This window comes from Bufo bufo, chromosome 1 (genome assembly GCF_905171765.1).
Source record: "Bufo bufo chromosome 1, aBufBuf1.1, whole genome shotgun sequence".
Classification (NCBI taxonomy): Eukaryota; Metazoa; Chordata; class Amphibia; order Anura; family Bufonidae; genus Bufo; species Bufo bufo.
In genome coordinates, this window is record NC_053389.1 from 57,348,309 (window position 1) to 57,371,585 (window position 23,277).

Genomic DNA, 23,277 nt, shown 5'->3' on the forward strand with positions numbered 1-23,277 from the left:
CAGTAATGCAAATTAAAAGGAATTGCATTAATGCAGCTTAAAGTTAGAATTTTGTGAAAAAGTTCAATATTCTAGGCTCAAAGTGTCACACTCTCGTCAGCTAATTATTCCATACCCCCTGAGCAAAGGGTACCTCAAAAATTGTGACTTTGGGGTTTCATAAGCTGTAAGCCATAATCATCCAAATTCTAACAAATAAAGGCTTGAAATATCTCGCTTTCCATGTAATGAGTCTATCTCATATGTTAGTTTCACCTTTGGTTGCATTACTGAAATAAATGAACTTTGCACGATATTCTAATTTTTTCGAGTTTCACCTGTAGCTTGTTCCTCTGCACCATTTGTGTACCTGCCATTCACTACAATGGGAGTTATGGAAACGGCTTGCTTGGCTGTTTCCAAAAGCCCTACCATCTGTGGCGGCACTTGGTCCCATTTCACTGTGGAAACGGTGAGATGGGACGACCCCTTTAAATCTGCTGCTGTGTAATCAGGGAAGCCTCTACTAAAGCCTTGGTGGCTCTTCCTAAGGCCTCTTTCATACTACAGTTTTTTTTTCCCGTTTTGCGGGCCGTTTTTTGCGTTCCATATACGGAACCATTCATTTCAATGGGTCCACAAAAAAACCTGAATGTACTCCGTGAGCATTCTGTTTCCGTGTTTCCGTATCTCCGTTCCGTCCAAAGATAGAACATGTCCTATATTTGGCCGCAAATCACGTTCCGTAGCTCCATTAAAGTCAATGGGTCCACAACAAAAAAACTGAATGCATACGGAAATGCATCCATATGTCTTCCGTATCAGTTCCGTTTTTTGCGGAACCATCTATTGAAAATGTTATGCCCAGCCCAATTTGTTCTATATAATTACTGTATACTGTATATGCCATACGGAAAAACGGAACCAAAAACGGAAACAAAAAAAAAAACGGAACAACGGATCTGTGAAAATCGGACCGCAAAACACTGAAATAGCCATACGGTAGTGTGAAAGAGGCCTTAAAGGGAGTCCCTTACGGCCCCTAATGGGGGACATGTAGTCTTAAAATTGTAAGATTTATTAAGTGTACAGTGGCACTCCTCCAAAATACCATCTCTTTTGGAAGACCACCCGCTTAGGCTACTTTCAAATCTGTGGCCGGCTGTCCCGCTGTGTGCTGTGGTTTTTGTCTGGCTGATTCTCGGCATATTTCCCAGGTATGGGCCAGATCTCTGGCGGACCCCAGTATTCACGTATTGTAAATAAAGTTTTTTTGGTGAAACTGTAATACCCCAGAAGCTCCAGTTTGGAGACACCAATCATTATTAGGGAATCCAAAAATCAACCAGAGAGGAACTGCACTGTGAAACCAAACTGAGACTCCAAAATAGAGATGAGCAAATCGATTATTCAGAATCGAAATTCAACCTGAGAGAGAGACATCTGGAGGGGTACTATTTCTCCTTATGCAGCGCACCTAGTAGGCGTGAGGAGACTTATGGGCCAGGCAATGTTCCTCTAGGTTTCTGGGAAAATATTATGCAAATTAGTTTTCCTTCCAAAAGGAAAAATCAATGCTTGACCTTTTAAAGAGGATATGTCACCACAAAAGGCAATGCAATGCGAAAGCACCATGTTATAGAGCAGGAGGAGCTGAGCAGATTGATATGTATGGGAAAAGATTCTGTAAAACCTGTAATTTTATACCTTTGCCTTTTCCACGTCCTGTGAACAGCTATCGGTACAGAGTGGAGGTGTTATCAGTGACTGACAGCTATCTCTGTATGCTCACTGATACACACAATGCTATCAATCACTGATAACCCCTCTCTCCTGTACCGATAGCAGTTCACAGGAGGTGAAAAAAGCTGAAATATAAATGTATAAATTACAGGTTTTACTGAATCTTTATATATCAATCTGCTCAACTCCTTCTCTATAACATGGTGCGTTCAGATTGCATTGCATTGTGCGGTGACAGGTCCTCTTTAAACAGGGCTTGAAGCATAACTTAGATCTCATCTGCAGACAGCTGTTTTTGCCCAGTGTGTATTTACCCAGTGTTACAATAATGGTCCTTTTTACGGCTTGAGTACTCAACAAGTGTAAATTGAAACATCCACACTCACAATTATTGCCTACATCACAATTCGGAATTTATGTTGTCTACAAACCTGCACACGGCGATCAGTTACAGCCTGTCCTCCTAGCGATCTGCCAGAGGTTACTGTACTGGGAGAAGCTCTTCACGTGGACTCTTTGGTGCGGACTCTGCACAACCACCAGGCACCTTTTTGGCGCAGAGTACAACTTCAATGGGAGGTTGCGCTGCAGTTCATGCGCCCGCAGTTTGCCACGCCACGAATGGACATGACTGTTCTTAGTGCGGTGTTTGCGCGCGGTTTAACTCCAATGAATAGGGCTGAACCGAACCGTGAGCAGGTCTGCTTCATTCAAATTTTAAAAACGAAGCGGAAGCCAAAAAGGGTTTCTGCTGCGGAATATACGGTGGATGTAGTCTTTGCAAAATCAAACAAGTACAAACAGGTCACTGAATTTTTTGGGTTCAGATGTCCAGAGGGTTTAGTCCACAGTCCTGCAGCATGTTCTTGTACTGCTGATGAATGGTCAGGGATTCTTTTGTCCACTGTTGTTCAGCCAGGGTGAGTCTAGCCAGCATCTGATCCAGAGAGGACTATAAGGAAGACAAGAGAAGCAAACGTGAGGTGTATTTTACATCTACATTCATTTACCCATACTTTTTGTATGCTGTTTTTAATGAGCCGTGATGGCTAAACTACTAAAGACTTTTTTGTGGTCCATGAAAATTCTATTTTATTTCAAGACACGGAGGCTCCTATTGCATAGTCTCTCTTTACTGTCAAACCACAGCAGCAAAAAAAAAACATACTGATATTAACATATCACCATAGCAAAAGGCCCTCCCCTCCAGAGCCCCTATATAGTGTCCATGGGCTAGGAGAACCTCCTCTTTCTTTGCTGCTGCCACAGATAAGTACAGCTTTTATTTTATGGTGTCTAGTTCACATATACAGTACAGACCAAAAGTTTGGACACACCTTCTCATTCAAAGAGTTTTCTTTATTTTCATGACTATGAAGGCATCAAAACTATGAATTAACACATGTGGAATTATATACATAACAAACAAGTGTGAAACAACTGAAAATATGTCATATTCTAGGTTCTTCAAAGTAGCCACCTTTTGCTTTGGTTACTGCTTTGCACACTCTTGGCATTCACTTGATGAGCTTCAAGAGGTAGTCACCTGAAATGGTCTTCCAACAGTCTTGAAGGAGTTCCCAGAGATGCTTAGCACTTGTTGGCCCTTTTGCCTTCACTCTGCGGTCCAGCTCACCCCAAACCATCTTGATTGGGTTCAGGTCCGGTGACTGTGGAGGCCAGGTCATCTGGCGCAGCACCCCATCACTCTCCTTCATGGTCAAATAGCCCTTACTTTCAAAGTTTTCCCAATTTTTCGGCTGACTGACTGACCTTCATTTCTTAAAGTAATGATGGCCACTCGTTTTTCTTGCCATAATACAAATTCTAACAGTCTATTCAGTAGGACTATCAGCTGTGTATCCACCTGACTTCTCCTCAACGCAACTGATGGTCCCAACCCCATTTATAAGGCAAGAAATCCCACTTATTAAACCTGACAGGGCACACCTGTGAAGTGAAAACCATTTCAGGGGACTACCTCTTGAAGCTCATCAAGAGTGTGCAAAGCAGTAATCAAAGCAAAAGGTGGCTACTTTGAAGAACCTAGAATATGACATATTTTCAGTTGTTTCACACTTGTTTGTTATGTATATAATTCCACATGTGTTAATTCATAGGTTTTGATGCCTTCAGTGTGAATCTACAAATTTCATAGTCATGAAAATAAAGAAAACTCTTTGAATGAGAAGGTGTGTCCAAACTTTTGTTCTGTACTGTATATATATATTGTGATTTTTTCTCCTCCTCTTTTATTCGTTTTCCCTGGTTATATATACATATATCTATCTCCCTCTCCTCTGCAGATTAGGCTTATAGGTCTGTGATTTATAGATATTACTTCTTCGTTTTTCTGTGCCCTCGTGCCCTCCCTCTACAGCCAGCCTCTTTTCCTGCTCTGCTTGTCCCCTCTAGCCCTTCCGTTCCTCTCTTTTCCCCCTTCAGTCTGCGCTCCCCTGCTCACCTCTGTCGGACTTTCTTCCCCATATGCCTTGCATCGTGGCAGAGATCTCGCGAGATTTCGGCCGCCAACGCGATTTCGGACGGCCATGTTCCCGGCTTCTTCCCGGGCTCTCTCCTTTCCCTGTACTGTTATTTTGTGCGTTTTTCGCGCTCTTTCCCAGACACGCCCCTTCCACATGAGCTCTGAACCTCTCTCCTAACGGCAGACAGCGGCTCCTTTGGCATGCTCCGGTCAGGGTTACTGGGAAACTCTCCCTAGTTTACCCTCTTCCTTGTCGTCAGTAGTTCCTGTCATTACTCCTGGTCAGTACATCCCCTGCTTGAGCGCTCCTATATAGCAGTAGCTCCTGTCATTACTGTCTGTACTGCCAAGTGTGCAGTATTCCTGCTCCAGCCCTGGCAGTCTATTACCTTGGGTCAGTCCCATCAACTATGTCTCAGCTGCATAGGCCCCACAGCCCCCTGGCTGACGACTCTGACGCAGAGGCTCTCCCACCTCATCCTCCCCTGGAGGTTTCTGTTACCCCCTCTGCTCAAATGACCCGTGCGGACGCCTTGCAGCGATCCATCTCTGAAGCCATATTTGCGGCTATGGGATCCATGTCCCAGACCCTCTCCCAATCTATTTCTGAAGCCCTTAGGGCTCTCCCTCCCAGGGAACCAGCCTCACTCCCACCTACGGTCCCTCACGCCTCCAGAAACAATGCGATTGGTGTGTCACTTGCCACCCATGAGAATGCGCTGAATCCGCGCAAACGAGCCTTATCCCGCCAGGCAGAAAAGGCGCGGAATTGGAAATGTAGCAGAGCACAGACTATGGTTGAGACCGATTCTGATATCGGCTCTGAAGAGGAGGCCGGGTTCGAGGACCTCGAGGCACCGGAAGAGACCCTGCCCGGATGGCCTTCGCATTTCCCAACCCAAATTCCATCAGGTCCGTCCGCGGGAACCTCTGGTTCCGTGCCCACACCTACCCCAGCAGTCTCTTCAACCGACCCTTCGGGTGAGCCGCTTTTCGACCCTGACGCCCAACACCACCCCAGGTCTGCGGAGTGGATCCCGATGGACCATGTGGCCCAATATTTAGAGGCACAGGCTCACTGCCCTCTCAGCAAGGAGGCGCGCAACAAATTACGGGCCGTATGCCCGCGACCCCTTGTGGGCAATAGGATTTGTGACAACCCCATAGTGGACCCCAAGATGGCCCAATTTTTATCAAAATCAGGGTGGAATCCCCGTAGGGGACTAGAGTCAGCCCTCAAGGCATGCCAGGATAAACTCCTGGACGTTTTTGGTCCATTAGCCAAAATATTTGAGTTGGCAGAGACCGCTAGAGCGGCCAATGAACTAGTGGGCCCGGAAGAACTCCGGGGTTGGGTCCAACGCGCAATTTGCATTGCCGGGAACGTGAACACGTCACTCTTAATAGAGCAACGTAAATCCATTCTATACAAAATTGAGCCCAAGCTAGCCAACCTAGCGCTCACTGAAGCAGGGCGTGACGCCCAAGGGCTTTTGTTCGGCGACTCCTTTATCAAGGATCTAGGCCGATTTGTAGGTGCCTTCACGGCCCTGGACAAAGCCCAGTCCTCTATGAAAAGGGTGTTCCAGGGTCGGGTCTTCACCAGGGCCGGCAGCTCTAGGGGCCATCTGTCCGGCCGCTCTACGTTCCAGACCCGCGCCTCGGGTCGAGGCTCCTACACCCACCGTTCGTTTGGACAGAGGTCCTCCTACCAGGACTCTTCCCTTCCCGCGGGACTCCGAGCCGCAGAGGCTACAGAGGATACTCGGGGTCACGCCGACCATTTGGTAAGTGTCACTCTTCCCCCTTTTCCCCAGGGTTGTATAGGGGGCAGACTCCATCATTATTTTCATGCTTGGTCCGGAATTACCACGGACAGTTGGATCTTATCCACGGTCCTCGGGTTCCACATAGAATTGGTGGGTCTTTCACACCACTTTCCTCATCCTTAGATCCTGTCAGTGGCTGCGCGTACCTGCATGGACAGAGAACTGTCAAACCTCTACAGCAAGGAGGCGATCGAACGCTCCCCGAGACCGAACGTCCTCAGCAACATCTTCCTGGTCCGCAAGAAGAGCAGCCAGTTGCGACCTGTCATCAACCTACGTCCACTGAACAGGTTTGTCCGATATCGGCATTTCAAGATGGAGGGCATCCATCTAATCAGAGACCTCTTACTCCGGGGAGACTGGATGGTAAAACTCGACCTCAAGGACGCGTACCTCACCGTCCCAGTTGCAGAGAACCTCCAGAGATCTTCTTTGCTTCCTGTGGAAAAACGAGGTTTGGCGATTCAACTGCCTACCTTTCAGCCTTTGCTCAGCCCCATGGTGCTTTACCAAGCTCATGCGCCCGGCTGTGGCTTGGCTCCGCAGCCGAAGGATTTGATTAATAGTATACCTGGACGACATCCTCCTCTTAGCCCAGGATCCCACTACCCTTCTCCGTCACTTGGACTCAACGATAGACCTCCTGTCTCGCCTAGGTTTCCTCATAAATTTTGAGAAATCGGTCCTAATCCCTTCCCAAACAGAGTTCTTCGGATTCTCGGTAGACTCCACGGCAGAGACCCTCAGCCTTCCGATTGCGAAGATTTGTGCGATCCGCAAGGAGCTACGCAGGACTCTAGCCATGCCCCAGTTCTCTTTAGACATCTGTCCCGGATCATCGGTCTCCTCTCGTCATCCATTCAAGCGGTCTTCCCGGCACCGCTCCACTACCAGTCCCTTCAGCGCCTGAAGACTGCCCATCTACAGGCGGGAGCCTCATATGCGGACTTGATCTCCTTGGATCCAGAGACCAGAGACGAGTTCCAGTGGTGGATCCACAACCTCGCAGCCTGGAACGGGAAGGCTATCTGCGGTCCACGACCGGATTTCACTGTGGATTCGGACGCCAGCCTCATCGGCTGGGCAGCACATTGCGACGGAGTGTCCACCGGTGGCCGTTGGTCGGAGGACGAGACCTCTCTCCATATTAACGCGCTGGAACTTCTGGCAGGCTCCTTTGCCATTCGCAGTTTCACGAAGGGCATTGCCAGAGCCTGCATCAGGTTACGTATGGACAATGTCTCTGCGGTCCGTTATGTAAATGCCATGGGAGGGACTCACTCAGCCATGCTCTCGCATTTAGCCAAGGAGTTCTGGTCCTTTTGCCTTCACCAGGATATCACGGTTATAGCGGAGTACCTTCCCGGCCTACACAACATTCAGGTGGATTGGAGCTCTCGATATCTCAAGGATGGCAGCGGCTGGAGATTGGACGTATTCTCCAACATCTCATCACTCTGGGGTCCATTTTCTATCAACCTTTTTGCTTCCCGCCTGAACGCGCAACTTCCCCGCTTCTTCAGTTGGCTCCCGGATCCGGACGCAGAAGCGGTGGACGCTTTCCTTCAGGATTGGTCCGGTCTTCTACATTATGCTTTTCCCCCCTTCTCGATGATCCCTCGGGTCCTCAATCAGGTTCGCTATCAACTGGCCGATCTGGTCCTCATCGTTCCCTTTTGGAGTTCCCAGTCGTGGTTCCCTCAACTCTTGGAATTACTGATCCTTCCACCCTTACTTCTTCCGTCGTCCCCATATCTCCTCCTAGGCCCAGGGGGTCTTCAGCATCCACTCCTCATGGACGGCTCCCTGCGACCTCTGGCCTGCAGAATCTCGAGTGTCCCAGAGACGGCGGTCAGTTTTCGGAGGCGACTCGAAGACTTCTGGAAAACTCATGGGCTCCCGGCACGAGACGAGCCTATAGAGCAGCGTGGATATCTTGGGCTAGCTGGGGCTTGGCTCGAGGTGTGGATCCCGTTTCAGCCCCTGTAACGGACATTCTTCATTTCCTGACGTCTTTGTTTGAGGAGGGAAAAGCCTATCGTACCATCAACCTCTTCAGATCCACAATTTCTTCGCTCCACCAGGGTTTCGAGGGTCGCCCTGTGGGCCAACACCCTTTGGCATGTCGCTTGCTGAAGGGTTCTAGGTTATCCCGTCCTCCAAGACCCCATTTTTCCTCTTCATGGGACGTTTCTTTGGTTTTGTCTTTTTTCTCCTCTTGGCCGGCCAATTCTGACCTTTCCCTACGTCAGTTGTCGGCTAAGCTTGTCCCCCTATTCTGTCTCATATCTTGCAAGAGGGTGTCGGACGTCCGGACTCTAACGCCAGATCCTTCTCTCCCGAGGGTGTTGTCTTTAATATCGCTCGTCGGACCAAGACACAAATCCATTCCGTCGTGTATCCAAGTTTTCCAACTGTTCCGGCTCTTTGCCCGGTTGCTTGTCTTCAAGAATACGAGGCGAGAACTTCCCGACATCGTTTCACCGACTCCCCGCAGTTATTTCTTTCCTATCGTCGACCTTTCGCTCCGGTCACTAGCACCACGCTGGCGCGCTGGGTCAAATGGATCATGACCTTGGCGGGAGTGGACACTTCCGTTTTTACCGCCCACTGTACTCGAGGTGCTTCCTCCACTTCTTTGCTCGTTTGGAGGATATCATGAAGATTGCTGATTGGTCCAGGGTTTCTACTTTTAGAGAGTTTTATTTTCGTCCTCAACAACACGCTTTTTCCTCTATTATTGCACAGCTTTGAACCTGCAATAGGAGCCTCAGTGTCTTGAAATAAAATTGTATGATTTTCCTAGTCTATGACGTAAAGTCATGATTTTCTGAAAGACACGGAGGCGAGTATTGCCCACCTCTCTTAATTTCTCTCCCTTGGGAATAGTTGGATTGTCGTTGTCTTTTACACTGCATTTGTTAGTATTTTCCAGATTATTGTGATTATATTTCTCCTTCTGCATACTCACCTACCTCAGCGGGTGTTAACACACTCTTCATGCACTTTATATTTTCGCAGGATGAATATCTAGTCTGCTGTACCTGAAGTTCATCCAGGCGGTTATCTTCTTCAGTTCCAGTTCGGTTCCAGTTCTTGCAGTTCAGTTGGGTTTTCTCGTTGAAGCAGTTTTGGTGTGTGGCATCCGCCAAGAAAGAGGAGGTTCTCCTAGCTCATGGACACTATATAGGGGCTCTGGAGGGGAGGGCCTGTTGCTATGGTGATATGTTAATTTCAGTATGTTTTTCTTTGCTGCTGTGGTTTGTCAGTAAAGAGAGACTATGCAATACTCGCCTCCGTGTCTTTCATAAAATCATGACTTTACGTCATAGACTAGGAAAATCATACAATTTTACAGCAATATTTTTAAGGACCCCACTGTTGAAGGTGCACCAGTCATCCCCCCTGACCTGTCTGTTGTAATAAATACTCATACTCCACTTACAATACCAATTCTAAAGCAACTTTTCTTGTAACTCTATGCTGTGCTGTTTCTCCATTATCCTCCCTACAAGCGTATGTATCAATTGGCAACTGGGTGCCACCATTTTCCTTGCCAAAGCGGTTTGTCCTTTCACAGTTAGACACTGATTGGACAGTGTGAGAGTATGCAGTGATACACCCCAATAGGTAACACCCATTTATCAATTAATTTATACATTTCTAGGACTTATAACAGAGGAATGCAACAACACAGCTTTACAAGAAACGATGCTCTAGAACTGTTACTTTACAAGGAATATGGGTATTTACTAAAACAGACATGTCAGGAGCAGTGTCAGGTCCTCTAACCCTTAATGGCCATCTTATATATGCCCTTTTTCAAACTGTCACTGTCTCACAACAGCGGTGCTTTAAGGCCAGATTCACATGAGTGTGTGCGGTGTGGAAAGTACATTCTGTGGGACGTCCACATTTCCTGGACCGACCGTGGCTCGGCTGACTTCATCTCACTGCATCAAAATGATCTATGATGCTATGAGTTTCAACCAGACCACAGGTCTACTGTCCTGTACTCGCATGATGGTGACGTGCACCTGCGCACTGGGATGTGCTGACTGACCCCCATTTCTTTCTTTGAAGTCTGCATTGGAGGTGGGGCAGACCCCACTGGTCATGCACTCCTGACCAACCTGTCTCCCCCATAGGCCGAGTGGAAGTATAAAGCTGTAGCCTGCTCTCCCTGCATTTATTGGAGGCCATTTGTCACCAGGAGAGGTGAAATACAGAGTGGGCTCGGCATGCATGTGGAACCTGCATTCCCTGAATTTACTGGAGGCCAGTATGGCACCAGTGGAGGTATAATATAGTGTGGGCTCAGCATGCATGTGGAACCTCCATTTAATGGAGGCCAATATGGCAGCAGAGGAGGTAGTAATAGGTTGATTTCCTAAAACGATCGTCTTGCTGGTGGTGAACAGGCACAAATAATTTTGTACTAAATATATTTACCAAGAATCTCACATTTATAGTGCAGCATTAGCACATTTTCTATAGTGTGGCACTATTGTATTTACTTTATTATTTGTGTTTTCAGAGTGTTATTGCATTGTGTTTGTTTTTAATGATGGGGTGAGTACTAACCCATGGTCTACTCTGATCCTGGCTGTTTAACTCTTTAGCTGTTGCCATCCACAGTGACCATGTAATCTAAGAGGCTAGACAGAGAAAGGGATTGCTATGGCAGCAAAAGGGCTAACAAATAAAAATAAAAAAAAGACTATTGGTGATCAGAACTCCCCAAATGTGAATGTAATGATGAACTATGAATGTGATTGCAATTTAAAGGAGGTTCTAGGACCCTGTTGGGCCGCCTTTAGCCGGGATACAAGAAGAGATATGGCCTCCTCTAGCCTGGATACAAGATGAGATACAGCCTCTAGCTTGGATACAACTTAAGATACAGCCTCTAGCCTGGTTACAAGATTAGATGCGGCTTCTAGCCTGGATACAAGATGTGATACAGCCTCTAGCCTGGAGACAAGATGAGATACGGCCTCTACCCTGGATACAAGATGAGATACGGCCTCTAGCCTGGATACAAGATGAGATACGGCCTCTAGCCTGGATACAAGATGAGATACGGCCTCTAGCCTGGATACAAGATGCGATACGGTTGGGCATGGAGGCATACCGATTTCATATGGTATCCTGCAGCACATCTGCCCACAGATGTTACAGCTGGAACTGTAGACCCTAAGACATAACTGCACTTATAGGTTGGTGAAGCTGGCATCCCAGCTTGTCCCATAAATGCTGAATTGGAGATAAATCTGGTGACCAGGCAGATAAGAAAGTGTCGTAATCTGGTGGAGACATTCCTGGGAAACCCTTGCTGTGTGTGGGTAAGCATTATCCTGCTGAAAAATACCAGTTGGAAGCCCTGCCATGAGAGGAACACACGTGGCAGCAGATGTCCTACACATATCGCTGAGCTGTTGGTGTCCCTCGTATCACTACTAAAGGTGACCGACTGGTTGTATGTGATGGCTCCCCAGATCCTCACACCAGTAGTTGGGGCAGTGTGTTGCTCCACAGCAAAGGCAGGATTGGAGAGCTCACCACAAGGCCTCCATACAAAATCCGTCCATTGTCTAATTCCAAAATGAACCTGCATTCGTGGCTAAAGAGGATACGGTTCCAGCTCATAGCAGTCCAGGTTTCTCGTTCACTGCAAACAAAGGCGATAGTGGCTGGCTGTTAATGGTAGGACATGTAATGGGCGCCATGACACCAAATTTTCTTCTGCTAAGTGCCTGGCAATGGTCCACGCAGAGGCAGGGGTGTGTAATGAAGGTGCCTCCTGTGTCTGGATGGTGGACAACAAAACTGTGGGAGCTGCTCGTGATTGACGGCAGATGAAAAGACCCTCTCTTCTGGTGGTCCATTGGCCTGCTCAGGTAACCACTGCGCCCAACACCTCCTAACAGCTAGGTCAGAACGACCCAGATGTCGGGTAATTAGTTGAATAGCTTCTCTCAGTCCACTGATGTGCCCTGTCTCAAAGTCTGTTGACTGGGCAACATATCTTTAAATGTGTCATAGAGGCATGTCTAGCATTCAATGATCTCTCATTCAAAAGGCTACCCTATCCAAAAGTAGCCTCTGAGAGCAATTTATGGGGCCGCAGGGAAAGCAATTTTATGCCCTTTTGTGGCAAGACCCAGTGTCTAATTTGACCACTTCTGTAATCATTTACACATCTGCCTAAGTTCTTACGCACATGTCCATGGTTTGGGTCCGCATCTGATCCATATTTTTGGGTTGTTGGATGCGGACCCATTCACTCAGTGTGCTGTCCGCATCCGCGCGTCCATTCAGTGCTGTCCGCAGAATTATAGTACATGTCCTATTCTTGTCTGTATTACGGACAAGGATAGTACTGTTCGATTGAGGCTGGCTGTTCCACTCTGTACATGGCCGGTCTCAGTGTTTTGTGGTTCCGCAATTTGCAGACCGCAAAACAGCCAACTGTCGTGTGCATAAGCCCTAAGAAGACATAACTGCGTGCTGAGTTTAACAGCAATCTGACATTGGGTGCGTTATTTTTGTGTGTATGTACCTCAAGATTGTGCCATTAAAAATATAACTCTTCTCACCAAAAAACAAGCCCTCATACTGCTATGAGGACAAAAAAAATATATACCGTAAATAAATAAAAAATCTCCTTCGGAAGCAGTGATGCAAAAATGAAAAACATACAATTAAAACCAGCTGCATTAATAAGGGGTTAATCAAAACAGAACAAGCCATAGCAGCCAATCACAGTGCAGCTTTTATTTTTACAGCAGTAGGAAATGAAAGTTAGGCTTCATGCACACGACCGTATCCGTTTTGCGGTCCACAAAACACAGATGACTTCTATGTGACGTCCGTTTTTGTGCTGACCCATTGACTTCAATGGGTCCATGGTCCGCATTTTGCAGCCAAGAATAGGACATGTTCTATCTTTTTGTGAAATTGACATATGGATGCAGATAGCAGCACACAGATGAGATGTGCGGACTGTTTTTTTTTTTTTTTTTTTTTTTGCAGAACCACAGAAATAAATGGGTTTGTGTCCAATCCGCAAAAAATGCGGATCGGACGCAGATACAAAATATGTTTGTGTGCATGAGGCTTTACACCGTGATTGGTTCCTACGGGCAGGAAGATCAGTTTTCTTGAATTAAGTCCACTATTTTGTTCTATATAACAGACAGCAAGAGCTACCGTGAGATTATTACAACAAAATAAAAAAAAATACGGTAATTAAACTGAAAATGTTCAGCTGCTACACAATCGCTTACATGGAGTATGTGCTCATATTCTGTCTCCATGCTTTCCACTTGTTTCTTTAACTCTTCAATTTCTGTCTCTTTCTCCTCGGTAATGCGCTGTGATTCCTCGTTAAGCAACTGAAAGGCTTGCTGGGAATTGCCTGTGTGCCAAGAAGTAGAAAAATGAAACCTTCAATACCTTAGGCCCCTCACAGAAGAGCATTAGGAAATGCGTCCGTGTCCTGGCTAAAACACGGATATCTTCAGTGGAGCTCACACTTTCCCCTGTTCATAACCAGACACATTTTTTTTTTTTACTACTACATGCATTCCTAGTAAATTCCATAGTAGATTAGAAATCATCCATTCAGAAATAATCTCAGGGTGATTGGGGTCGCTGAAAAGGCGGAGGGACCTGACCCAGTGGTGTTTTTTGAAGATTGGCTGACCCTGAAATTTGGCAGGAACTCCATGTCACGTGTTTGCTATTGAAAGAGCACATAGGGTGCCATTCCGTGCTCCGCCACCAGGGGTCCCCCCTCTTCAAGTTTTGATGAAGTTATTACACTTCTGGGACAGAGATAATATTCTCTTCTAATTAATGGAAATAAAGTATCTATTTTTCCGGACTTTTCCGCTGAGGTTCAACGCAGAAGAGTGAAGTTCCAGGATGTGAAACGCCGTCTTCGGGATTTACGGATTCCCTACTCTATGTCGTATCCGGTCAAGCTGCGAGTGGTGGCGCATGGAGAAGTCTGTATATTCAAAACGCCAATGGATGCGGCACAGTGGGTGGAAACCAATGAACGCTCTCTTAAAGTTTTAGCGAACACTGGATGAATATGTCTCCTACAAGCTCTCGGGACTCTAGTGGATCCTGCCCGGGTCGAGGGTCGCGCCAGATAAGCGCAATATATTGATTTCGTTTTCTCCTTGTTTTTTCCTGTTTTCTCTTGTCTTATCACTATGGTTTATTTTAGTAATATTATATTTGTATAGAATTGTACCAATGCCTACTACTGGTTCGCAAGAGATACGACAACTTTGCTAGAATATGTATGTTTGCCTTAGTCTATTATGGCCGTAGCTTTGTGGGGCAAGATTTGCATACCCATTGCACACTGCAGACTGTAATGTACAGGAGGAGACCGGTTAGAGGAACAACTTTAGTTACCGTTTATTCAAAATCTGTTTTTGATAGGTTTTTTACTAAGCCGGCGCCCGGCTACAGGAAGGTTTTTTGGCCTATGTGTATTTTTTAGGATACATTTTGTATGTAATGTATTTTTGGAGAATGAATATATGTTTATGATGTTTTTGTGGGGTTGGGAAGTGGGTAGGACCAGCGGTGGGACAGGCACATTACTAATTAGGATAGGAGGGTCGGGTGCGGATAGAGACACTCATTTTATTCAATGTACTAAGAGAGCTGGATCTACATGATATATGGCGAGTGAGGAATCCGAATATACGCCGATTCTCCCGTTTTTCTAGCTGTCATCACTCACTCTCTAGGATTGACCTGGCTATAGGATCCCCAGATATGTTGTCTTTAGTGGTGAATGCTACCTACCTGCCGAGAAGCTTGTCCGACCATTCCCGTATATAGGTGGTGTAAGCAGACCTTTTGGAGTCGGCATGTGGAGGCTTAGCCCTTTTTGGCTGCAGCTGGTGGATGAGGGGGGGATCACAGAGGAGATCCGGGAATTCTTTACTAACAATACAGGGACGGCACCTATGGGAGTAGTGTGGGATGCATGAAAGGCATTTATCCATGGTTTATAGATCCAGCGGATTAGTCGCCATAAAGCAAGATCCAGGGAAACTCAAAAAAGGCTCCAGGACCTAGTCATGGAAACGGAAAAGAGATTTGTTGAACACCCTTCACGTGCGCATGAGGCGGCGTTGGTGACGGCGCAGACAGACTTAAAGGAACATCTACTTCTTACCATCGATAATAGACGCTTTTTTTAAAGCAAAAATACTTTGAGGCTGGAGAGAGCTCGGGCAGACTACCGGGCCGGGTCTGTCGGGCACAGGATGGAACATCAAAAATCTTGTCCATCTAAGGTCCTTGGTTACTACAGATATGGATATTTTGGCGGTATTCCATATGTACTGCAAAAATCAATCCCAGTCAGCAGTGGGCTCCCAAAATCTTGCAGACTACCTTACCGGGATCCCTACCCTGCGCCTTTCAGTGGAACATGTGGTCTATCTAAATCAACCTATTTCATTGAAAGAACTAGAGGTGGCGCTTAAATCATTCCCAAATGAAAAAGCCCCCGGGTTGGATGGTTTAAAAAATATAGCACTCTATTATTACCACAGTTGCAATCTGTATTTAATGATTCCCTTCAAAAAGGTGAACTACCCGCTTCTATGAAAGAGGCAATAATAGTAGTATTGCCAAAGCCTGGGAAGGACCCGACTCTCCCCGAATCGTATAGACCAATCTCCTTACTAACTTCTGATGTTAAAATACTAGCGAAGGTCCAAGCGAATAGGTTACAAAACAGTTATCTCAACCATTATACATAGTGATCAAGCTGGATTTATGCCTGATAAATCTACCTCGATTAACCTTCAACGGCTATTTCTTAATATTCAGAGGCGGTCGGAATCGGCAGGAGCTTGGGCCATATTATCCTTAGATGCTGCCAGAGCCTTTGATAGTGTTGAATGGAAATATTTATGGGAGGTTCTGCGAGTCATGGGATTTGGAAACACCTATATATCTTGGGTCCAACTATTATACTGTGGTCCCAAAGCTAGGATCAGAGCTAACGGCGGTACATCAGAAGTCTTTGAGCTGGGAAGAGGTACACGTCTGGGATGCCCCCTGTCCCCTCTTCTATTTGCCATTGCAATTGAGCCACTTGCATGCTTACTCCAATCTTCGGATAGAATAGTGGGATTCCCCATGGGAGTCAGAGAGGAATGCGTGTCCCTGTATGCAGACGACATGCTCATATATGTGGGAGATGTGGAGAGGTCTTTGGGCCCCATAATGTCCATTATACAGGATTTTGGAGACAGATCTGGTCTCTGCATAAATTGGGACAAGTCCGTTCTGTTCCCGTTAGACCGGGTCCCTGTTGGCCTCTCCCTCCTGTCCACCCAGCTGCAGGTTGCCCGCAACTTCAAGTATTTGGGAATCGTGGTTTCACCAAACATTGGGCACTACGTAAAAAATAATATACAGTAGATCCACTTCTGAACAAAATGTCTGAAAAAAATCAATGCCTGGTGTAAACTACCAATGTCTGAAATAGGTAGGAGTGATCTCCTTAAAATGGTTCTTATGCCAAAGCTTATCTACATAACTCCCCTGTGTGGATTCCACAATGGATCCTTTTTAGAATACAAAGGCTGTTTAGAAGCTTGATATGGTGTAAAAAACGGGCCAGGATCCGGTTGGAGGCTTTACAGAGAGGGAAAGATGGGGGGGGGGGGGTCTCTCTATTCCTAATCCCTGGCTATATTTTATTTCCTCACAGATGCAACAGCGGACGGGTTGGGGGAGAACTCCGGGAGACAACGCATCTGCACGGCTTATAGAAAATGACTCCCCTGTAGTCCTATTGGAACATAGCGGTCTCTTCGACAATTTGATGGGACATCCTACACTTAACTTGATACATAAGGTTTGGCATAGGTGTAGTGACTTGCTGTCGATACGGGGCTTCACTCAGGCCACTCCACAATGGAGGAATCCTCAGTTTTCAGAAATATTTCACCTGGAAGAGTTTTCACCTTGGGATCGGGAGGGTGTGAGGTTTTTGTGTCAGCTGCAAAGAGATGGCGTGTTTAAATCATTTGAGCAATTCAGAGATGAGTTTGCCCTCCCCCATACGGCCTTCTATCAATTTTTACAGTTACGACACGCATTCCAGGCTCAGGCTAAGTCTGTGTCGCTTACATGAACAACAGATTCTCACTAGTGACTCCTCGAGTGGACTAATATCATCCATACATAGGAACTTGTTTGTGAAATCTGTGAAACATGATTCCTTAGTGGTCAAACAAAAATGGGAGGGGGAGGAACAATGGAAAGCAGTATTGGCACTGACACCTCAGTTATGATTGTGTGAGCGCCAGCGAATTTCCCAATTGTTTCTTGTTCACCAGGTGTATCGGACTCCATCCTTTCTGTTCAGGATCGGGGTTAGGAACGATGCCTCCTGCCCTTCTTTAATAGGATGTTTTGTCTTTTCTTTTGTTTATGTACAGTGGGAAAAAATTGTTAACAAAAAAGAAATAATCTATTCACTTGGTTATTCAAATCATTTGCCAGTCTTTTTTTCACTGATACATGAAGTTTTATGTTTATGTCATGTTACTTTTATGTGTTAATTTTTAAACCCTGAAAATGTAAGAAAATAAGTAAGAAATGGTGGATGATCTTCACATTTTGTTCTATTTTTAATTTATTTTTTATTAATAATCCATTTTGTTGTGGTCACTTTTATAGAGGGTATATAGTTTATGGTTGCCAGGGGTGGGGCTAGAAGCTGCGGTGCGGCTTATACTTACCCTTTTTTTTGAGGACGGGAGGGGTATTTTAATATTACATTATTTTTTTAATGAGACACACCCCAGTGCTGATCTGGGTCTGCTAAGAACCCACAGCTCCTGCTTTTTCCCAGCACTCAGTGATCACATAATTGCTGCAATGGGAGCAGGAAGGGTCATGTTCACCTCTGGAGCTGTAAACAGGGTCCTCATTGAGTGCCTTATACTGTATACAGTTGCAAGAAAAAGTATGTGAATGCTTTGGAATGATATGGATTTCTGCACAAATTGGTCATAAATTGTGATCTGATCTTCATCTAAGTCACAACAATAGACAATCACAGTCTGCTTAAAGGGCTTCTGTCACTCCACTAAACTCATTTTTTTTTTGTCTCCTTAAAATCCTTATGCTGCGATTTCTCAATATATAGGGCTATTACTCAGTTTGGTTCGGTAGTTATATAAAAAAACTGACTTTTATATTATGCAAATTACCTCTCCAGCAGCAGGTAGGGCGGTTACTTGCTGGTAGCAGCCGCATCCTCCATTCATAATGACGCCCCCTCCTCATGTTGATTGACAGGGCCAGCGGACGCGCTCGTTCTCTAATGGCCCTGTCTGCGTTTTAAATCTCGCGCCGGTCTTCAGTTGGCGCAGGCGCACTGAGTGGAAGACGCTCGCTCGGCCGCTCCATCCTCAGTGCGCCTGCGCCGGGTGTACATGTGACGTCATCGGCGCAGGTGCACTGAGGATGGAGCGGCTGAGCGAGCGTCCTCCCCTTAGTGCGCCTGCACCGACTCAAGACAGGTACGGCACTGGCGCCAGATTTTGAATGCAGACAGGGCCAGCAGAGAACGAGCGCGTCCGCTGGCCCTGTCAATCAACATGAGGAGGGGGCGTCATTATGATAGGAGGATGCGGCTGCTAGCAGCAGGTAGCCGCCCTACCTGATGCTAGAGAGGTAATTTGCATATTATAAAAGTCTGTTTTTTTATATAACTATTGAACCAAACTGAGTAATAGCATTATATATTGAGAAATCGCAGCATAAGGATTTTAAGGAGACAAAAAAAAAATATATGAGTTTAGTGGAGTGACAGAAGCCCTTTAAACTAATAAAACACAAATAATTAAATGTTACCATGTTTTTATTGAACACACCATGTAAACATTCACAGTGCAGGTGGAAAAAGTATGTGAACCCTTGGATTTAATAACTGGTTGAACCTCTTTTAGCAGCAATAACTTCAACCTAACGTTTTCTGTAGTTGCAGATAGTAACATAGTATATAAGGCTGAAAAAAGACATTTGTCCATCCAGTTCGGCCTGTTATCAGACGTGCACAACGGTTAGGAGTAATTCTTGACCATTCCTCTTTACAGAACTGTTTCCGTTCAGCAATATTCTTGGGATGTCTGGTGTGAATCGCTTTCTTGAGGTCATTCCACAGCATCTCAATCAGGTTGAGGTCAGGACTCTGACTGGGCCACTCCAGAAGGCGTATTTTCTTCTGTTTACGCCATTCTGTTGTTGATTAACTTCTATGCTTTGGGTCGTTGTGCTGTTGCAACACCCATCTTCTGTTGATCTTCAGCTGGTGGACAGATGGCCTTAAGTTCTCAGGAAAAATGTCTTGATAAACTTGGGAATTCATTTTTCCTTCGATGATAGCAATCCGTCCAGGCCCTGACGCAGCAAAGCAGCCCCAAACCATGATGCCCCACCACCATACTTCACAGTTGGGATGAGGTTTTGATGTTGGTGTGCTGTGCCTCTCTTTCTCCACACATAGTGTTGTGTGTTTCTTCCAAACAACTCAACTTTGGTTTCATCTGTCCACAGAATATTTTGCCAGTACTGCTGTGGAACATCCAGGTTCTCTTGTGCAAACTGTAAACGTGTAGCAATGTTTTTTTTGGACAGCAGTGGCTTCCTCTGTGGTATCCTCCCATGAAATCCCTTCTTGTTTAGTGTTTTACGTATCGTAGATTCGCTAACAAGGATGTTAGCATATGCCAGAGACTTTTGTAAGTCTTTAGCTGACACTCTAGGATTCTTCTTCACCTCATTGAGCAGTCTGTGCTGTGCTCTTGCAGTCATCTTTACAACACGGCCACTCCTAGGGAGAGTAGCAGCAGTGCTGAGCTTTCTCCATTTATAGACAATTTGTCTTAGTGTGGACTGATGAACAGCAAGGCTTTTGGAGATACTTTTATAACCCTTTCCATCTTTATGCAAGTCAACAATTCTTAATCGTAGATATTCAGAGAGCTCTTTTGTGTGAGGCATCATTCACATCAGGCAATGCTTCTTGTGAAAAGCAAACCCAGAACTGGTGTGTGTTTTTTATAAGGCAGGGCAGCTGTAACCAACACCTCCAATCTCATCTCATTGATTGGACTCCAGTTGGCTGACACCTCACTCCAATTAGCTCTTGGAGAGGTTATTAGTCTAGGGGTTCACATACTTTTTCCACCTGTACTGTGAATGTTTACATGGTGTGTTCAATAAAAACATGGTAACATTTAATTATTTGTGTGTTAATAGTTTAACCCCTTAAGGACTCTATTTCACCTTAACCACCTCAGCCCCCATAGCTTAAACATCCTTAAAGACCAGGCCACTTTTTACACTTCTGACCTACCCTAATTTCACCGTTTATTGCTCGGTCACGCAACTTACCACCCAAATGAATTTTACCTCCTTTTCTTCTCACTAATAGAGCTTTCATTTGGTGGTATTTCATTGCTGCTGACATTTTTACTTTTTTTGTTATTAATCGAAATTTAACGATTTTTTTGCAAAAAAATGACATTTTTCACTTTCAGTTGTAAAATTTTGCAAAAAAAACGACATCCATATATAAATTTTGCTCTAAATTTATTGTTCTACATGTCTTTGATAAAAAAAAAATGTTTGGGTAAAAAAAAAAAATGGTTTGGGTAAAAGTTATAGCGTTTACAAACTATGGTACAAAAATGTGAATTTCCGCTTTTTGAAGCAGCTCTGACTTTCTGAGCACCTGTCATGTTTCCTGAGGTTCTACAATGGCCAGACAGTACAAACACCCCACAAATGACCCCATTTCGGAAAGTAGACACCCTAAGGTATTCGCTGATGGGCATAGTGAGTTCATAGAACTTTTTATTTTTTGTCACAAGTTAGCGGAAAATGATGATTTTTTTTTTTCTTACAAAGTCTCATATTCCACTAACTTGTGACAAAAAATAAAAAGTTCGATGAACTCACTATGCCCCTCACGGAATACCTTGGGGTGTCTTCTTTCCAAAATGGGGTCACTTGTGGGGTAGTTATACTGCCCTGGCATTCTAGGGGCCCAAATGTGTGGTAAGGAGTTTGAAATCAAATTCTGTAAAAAATGGCCGGTGAAATCTGAAAGGTGCTCTTTGGAATGTGGGCCCCTTTGCCCACCTAGGCTGCAAAAAAGTGTCACACATGTGGTATCTCCGTATTCAGGAGAAGTTGGGGAATGTGTTTTGGGGTGTCATTTTACATATACCCATGCTGGGTGAGAGAAATATCTTGGTCAAATGCCAACTTTGTATAAAAAAAAATGGGAAAAGTTGTCTTTTGCCAAGATATTTCTCTCACCCAGCATGGGTATATGTAAAATGACACCCCAAAACACATTCCCCAACAGAAGGGCAGTTGAAGCTGGTACGGTGGCAAGTGCAGTAGTTACCCCGTCGCAGCCACCGCACAGACAGGCCCGTAGAGCCCCTAGAATCCCTGAGGTGCTGGCAAACCCTGATTGGCAGTCACCAACTTCAGCCGCACCATTAGTTCCCCCTTTCACCGCCCAGTCTGGAGTTCGGGTTGAGACGCTCATATCGGTTCGGCCCTGGGATTTTTTGAGCTGTTCTTGACTGCGGAGCTCTTGGACTTAGTCGTGGCAGAGACAAACCGGTATGCCACACAATTTATATCCCCCAACCCGGGAAGCTATTATGCCCAGCCTTTCCGGTGGAAACCAGTCCAAGTTTCCGAAATTAAAATTTTTCTGGGCCTTCTCCTCAACATGGGTCTAACTAAAAAGCATGAATTGCGGTCATATTGGTCCACGAACCCGATTCATCACATGCCCATGTTCTCTGCTGCTATGTCCAGGGCACGATTTGAGGCCATCCTCCGTTTCCTGCATTTTAGCGACAACACCACCTCCCGTCCCAGAGGCCACCCAGCTTTTGACCGGCTCCACAAAATTCGGCCCCTCATAGACCACTTCAACCAGAAATTTGCAGATTTGTATACCCCCGAGCAAAACATCTGCGTAGACGAGTCCCTAATACATTTTACCGGGCGCCTTGGCTTCAAACAATACATCCCAAGCAAGCGTGCCCGGTATGGGGTCAAATTGTATAAGCTCTGTGAAAGGGCCACAGGCTATAACCACAAATTTCGGATCTATGAGGGAAAAGATCAGACCCTGGAGCCGGTCGGTTGCCCTGACTACCTGGGGAGCAGTGGGAAGACAGTCTGGGACTTGGTGTCACCCTTATTTGGCAAGGGGTACCATCTTTATGTGGACAATTTCTACACAAGTGTGGCCCTCTTTAGGCATTTGTTTCTAGAACAGATTTGCGCCTGTGGCACCGCGCAAACTAGTCACGTGGGCTTCCCCCAACGGCTCGTTACCACCCATCTTGCAAGGGGGGAGAGGGCTGCCTTGTGTAACGAAGAACTGCTCGCGGTGAAATGGAGAGACAAGCGTGACGTTTACATGCTCTCCTCCATTCACGCAGACACGACAATACAAATTGAGCGAGCAACCCGTGTCATTGAAAAGCCCCTCTCAGTCCACGACTATAATTTGCTCATGGGAGGGGTGGACTTCAATGACCAGATGTTGTCTCCGTATTTAGTTTCCCGACGCACCAGACGCTGGTATAAGAAGGTCTGTATATTTAATTCAATTGGCTCTGTACAATAGTTTTGTTCTCTACAGTAAGGCTGGGAGAACAGTCTGTATATTTAATTCAATTGGCTCTGTACAATAGTTTTGTTCTCTACAGTAAGGCTGGGAGAACAGGATCCTTCCTCAAATTCCAGGAAGAGATCATCGAGAACCTCCTGTATCCAGAAGGTTCTGTGGCCCCATCCACCAGTGTAGTTAGCCGTCTACACGAGCGACATTTCCCCAGTGTCGTTCCTGGTACCTCAACCCAACCGTCACCCCGAAAAAGATGTCGTGTCTGTAGCAGGAGTGGAATAAGGCGTGACACCCGCTATTTCTGTCCTGACTGTCCTGACCACCCTGCCCTATGCTTTGGAGAGTGTTTCCGGAAGTACCACACCCAGGTACACTTAGCATAGGGATTGCATCTCACAGGACAGGCACACAGGGCTATTAGGGCCCTTTTACTCACAGCTGCTGCAAACCTCTCCTTTCACCTGGGATAAAGTGCATAATGTACTTCGCCACATCTTTCGGCGATTTGCGCTTTG

At 45.8% G+C, this 23,277-nt stretch overlaps 1 protein-coding gene across 1 annotated transcript in view; it reads right to left on the reverse strand.

Annotated features, from left to right (window-relative positions):
* Positions 1 to 1,836: 1,836 nt before the first annotated feature.
* CCDC153 (coiled-coil domain containing 153) overlaps positions 1,837 to 23,277 on the reverse strand; it is a 51,302-nt gene continuing 29,861 nt past the window's right edge. Inside the window, exons 6-7 of the mRNA XM_040424985.1 lie at positions 13,326 to 13,456; positions 1,837 to 2,674 (exon numbers count right to left, since the gene is read on the reverse strand). Coding sequence (XP_040280919.1) covers positions 2,546 to 2,674; positions 13,326 to 13,456 — 260 coding nt within the window. The 3' untranslated portion in view covers positions 1,837 to 2,545. The remainder of the gene's footprint in view (positions 2,675 to 13,325; positions 13,457 to 23,277) is intronic.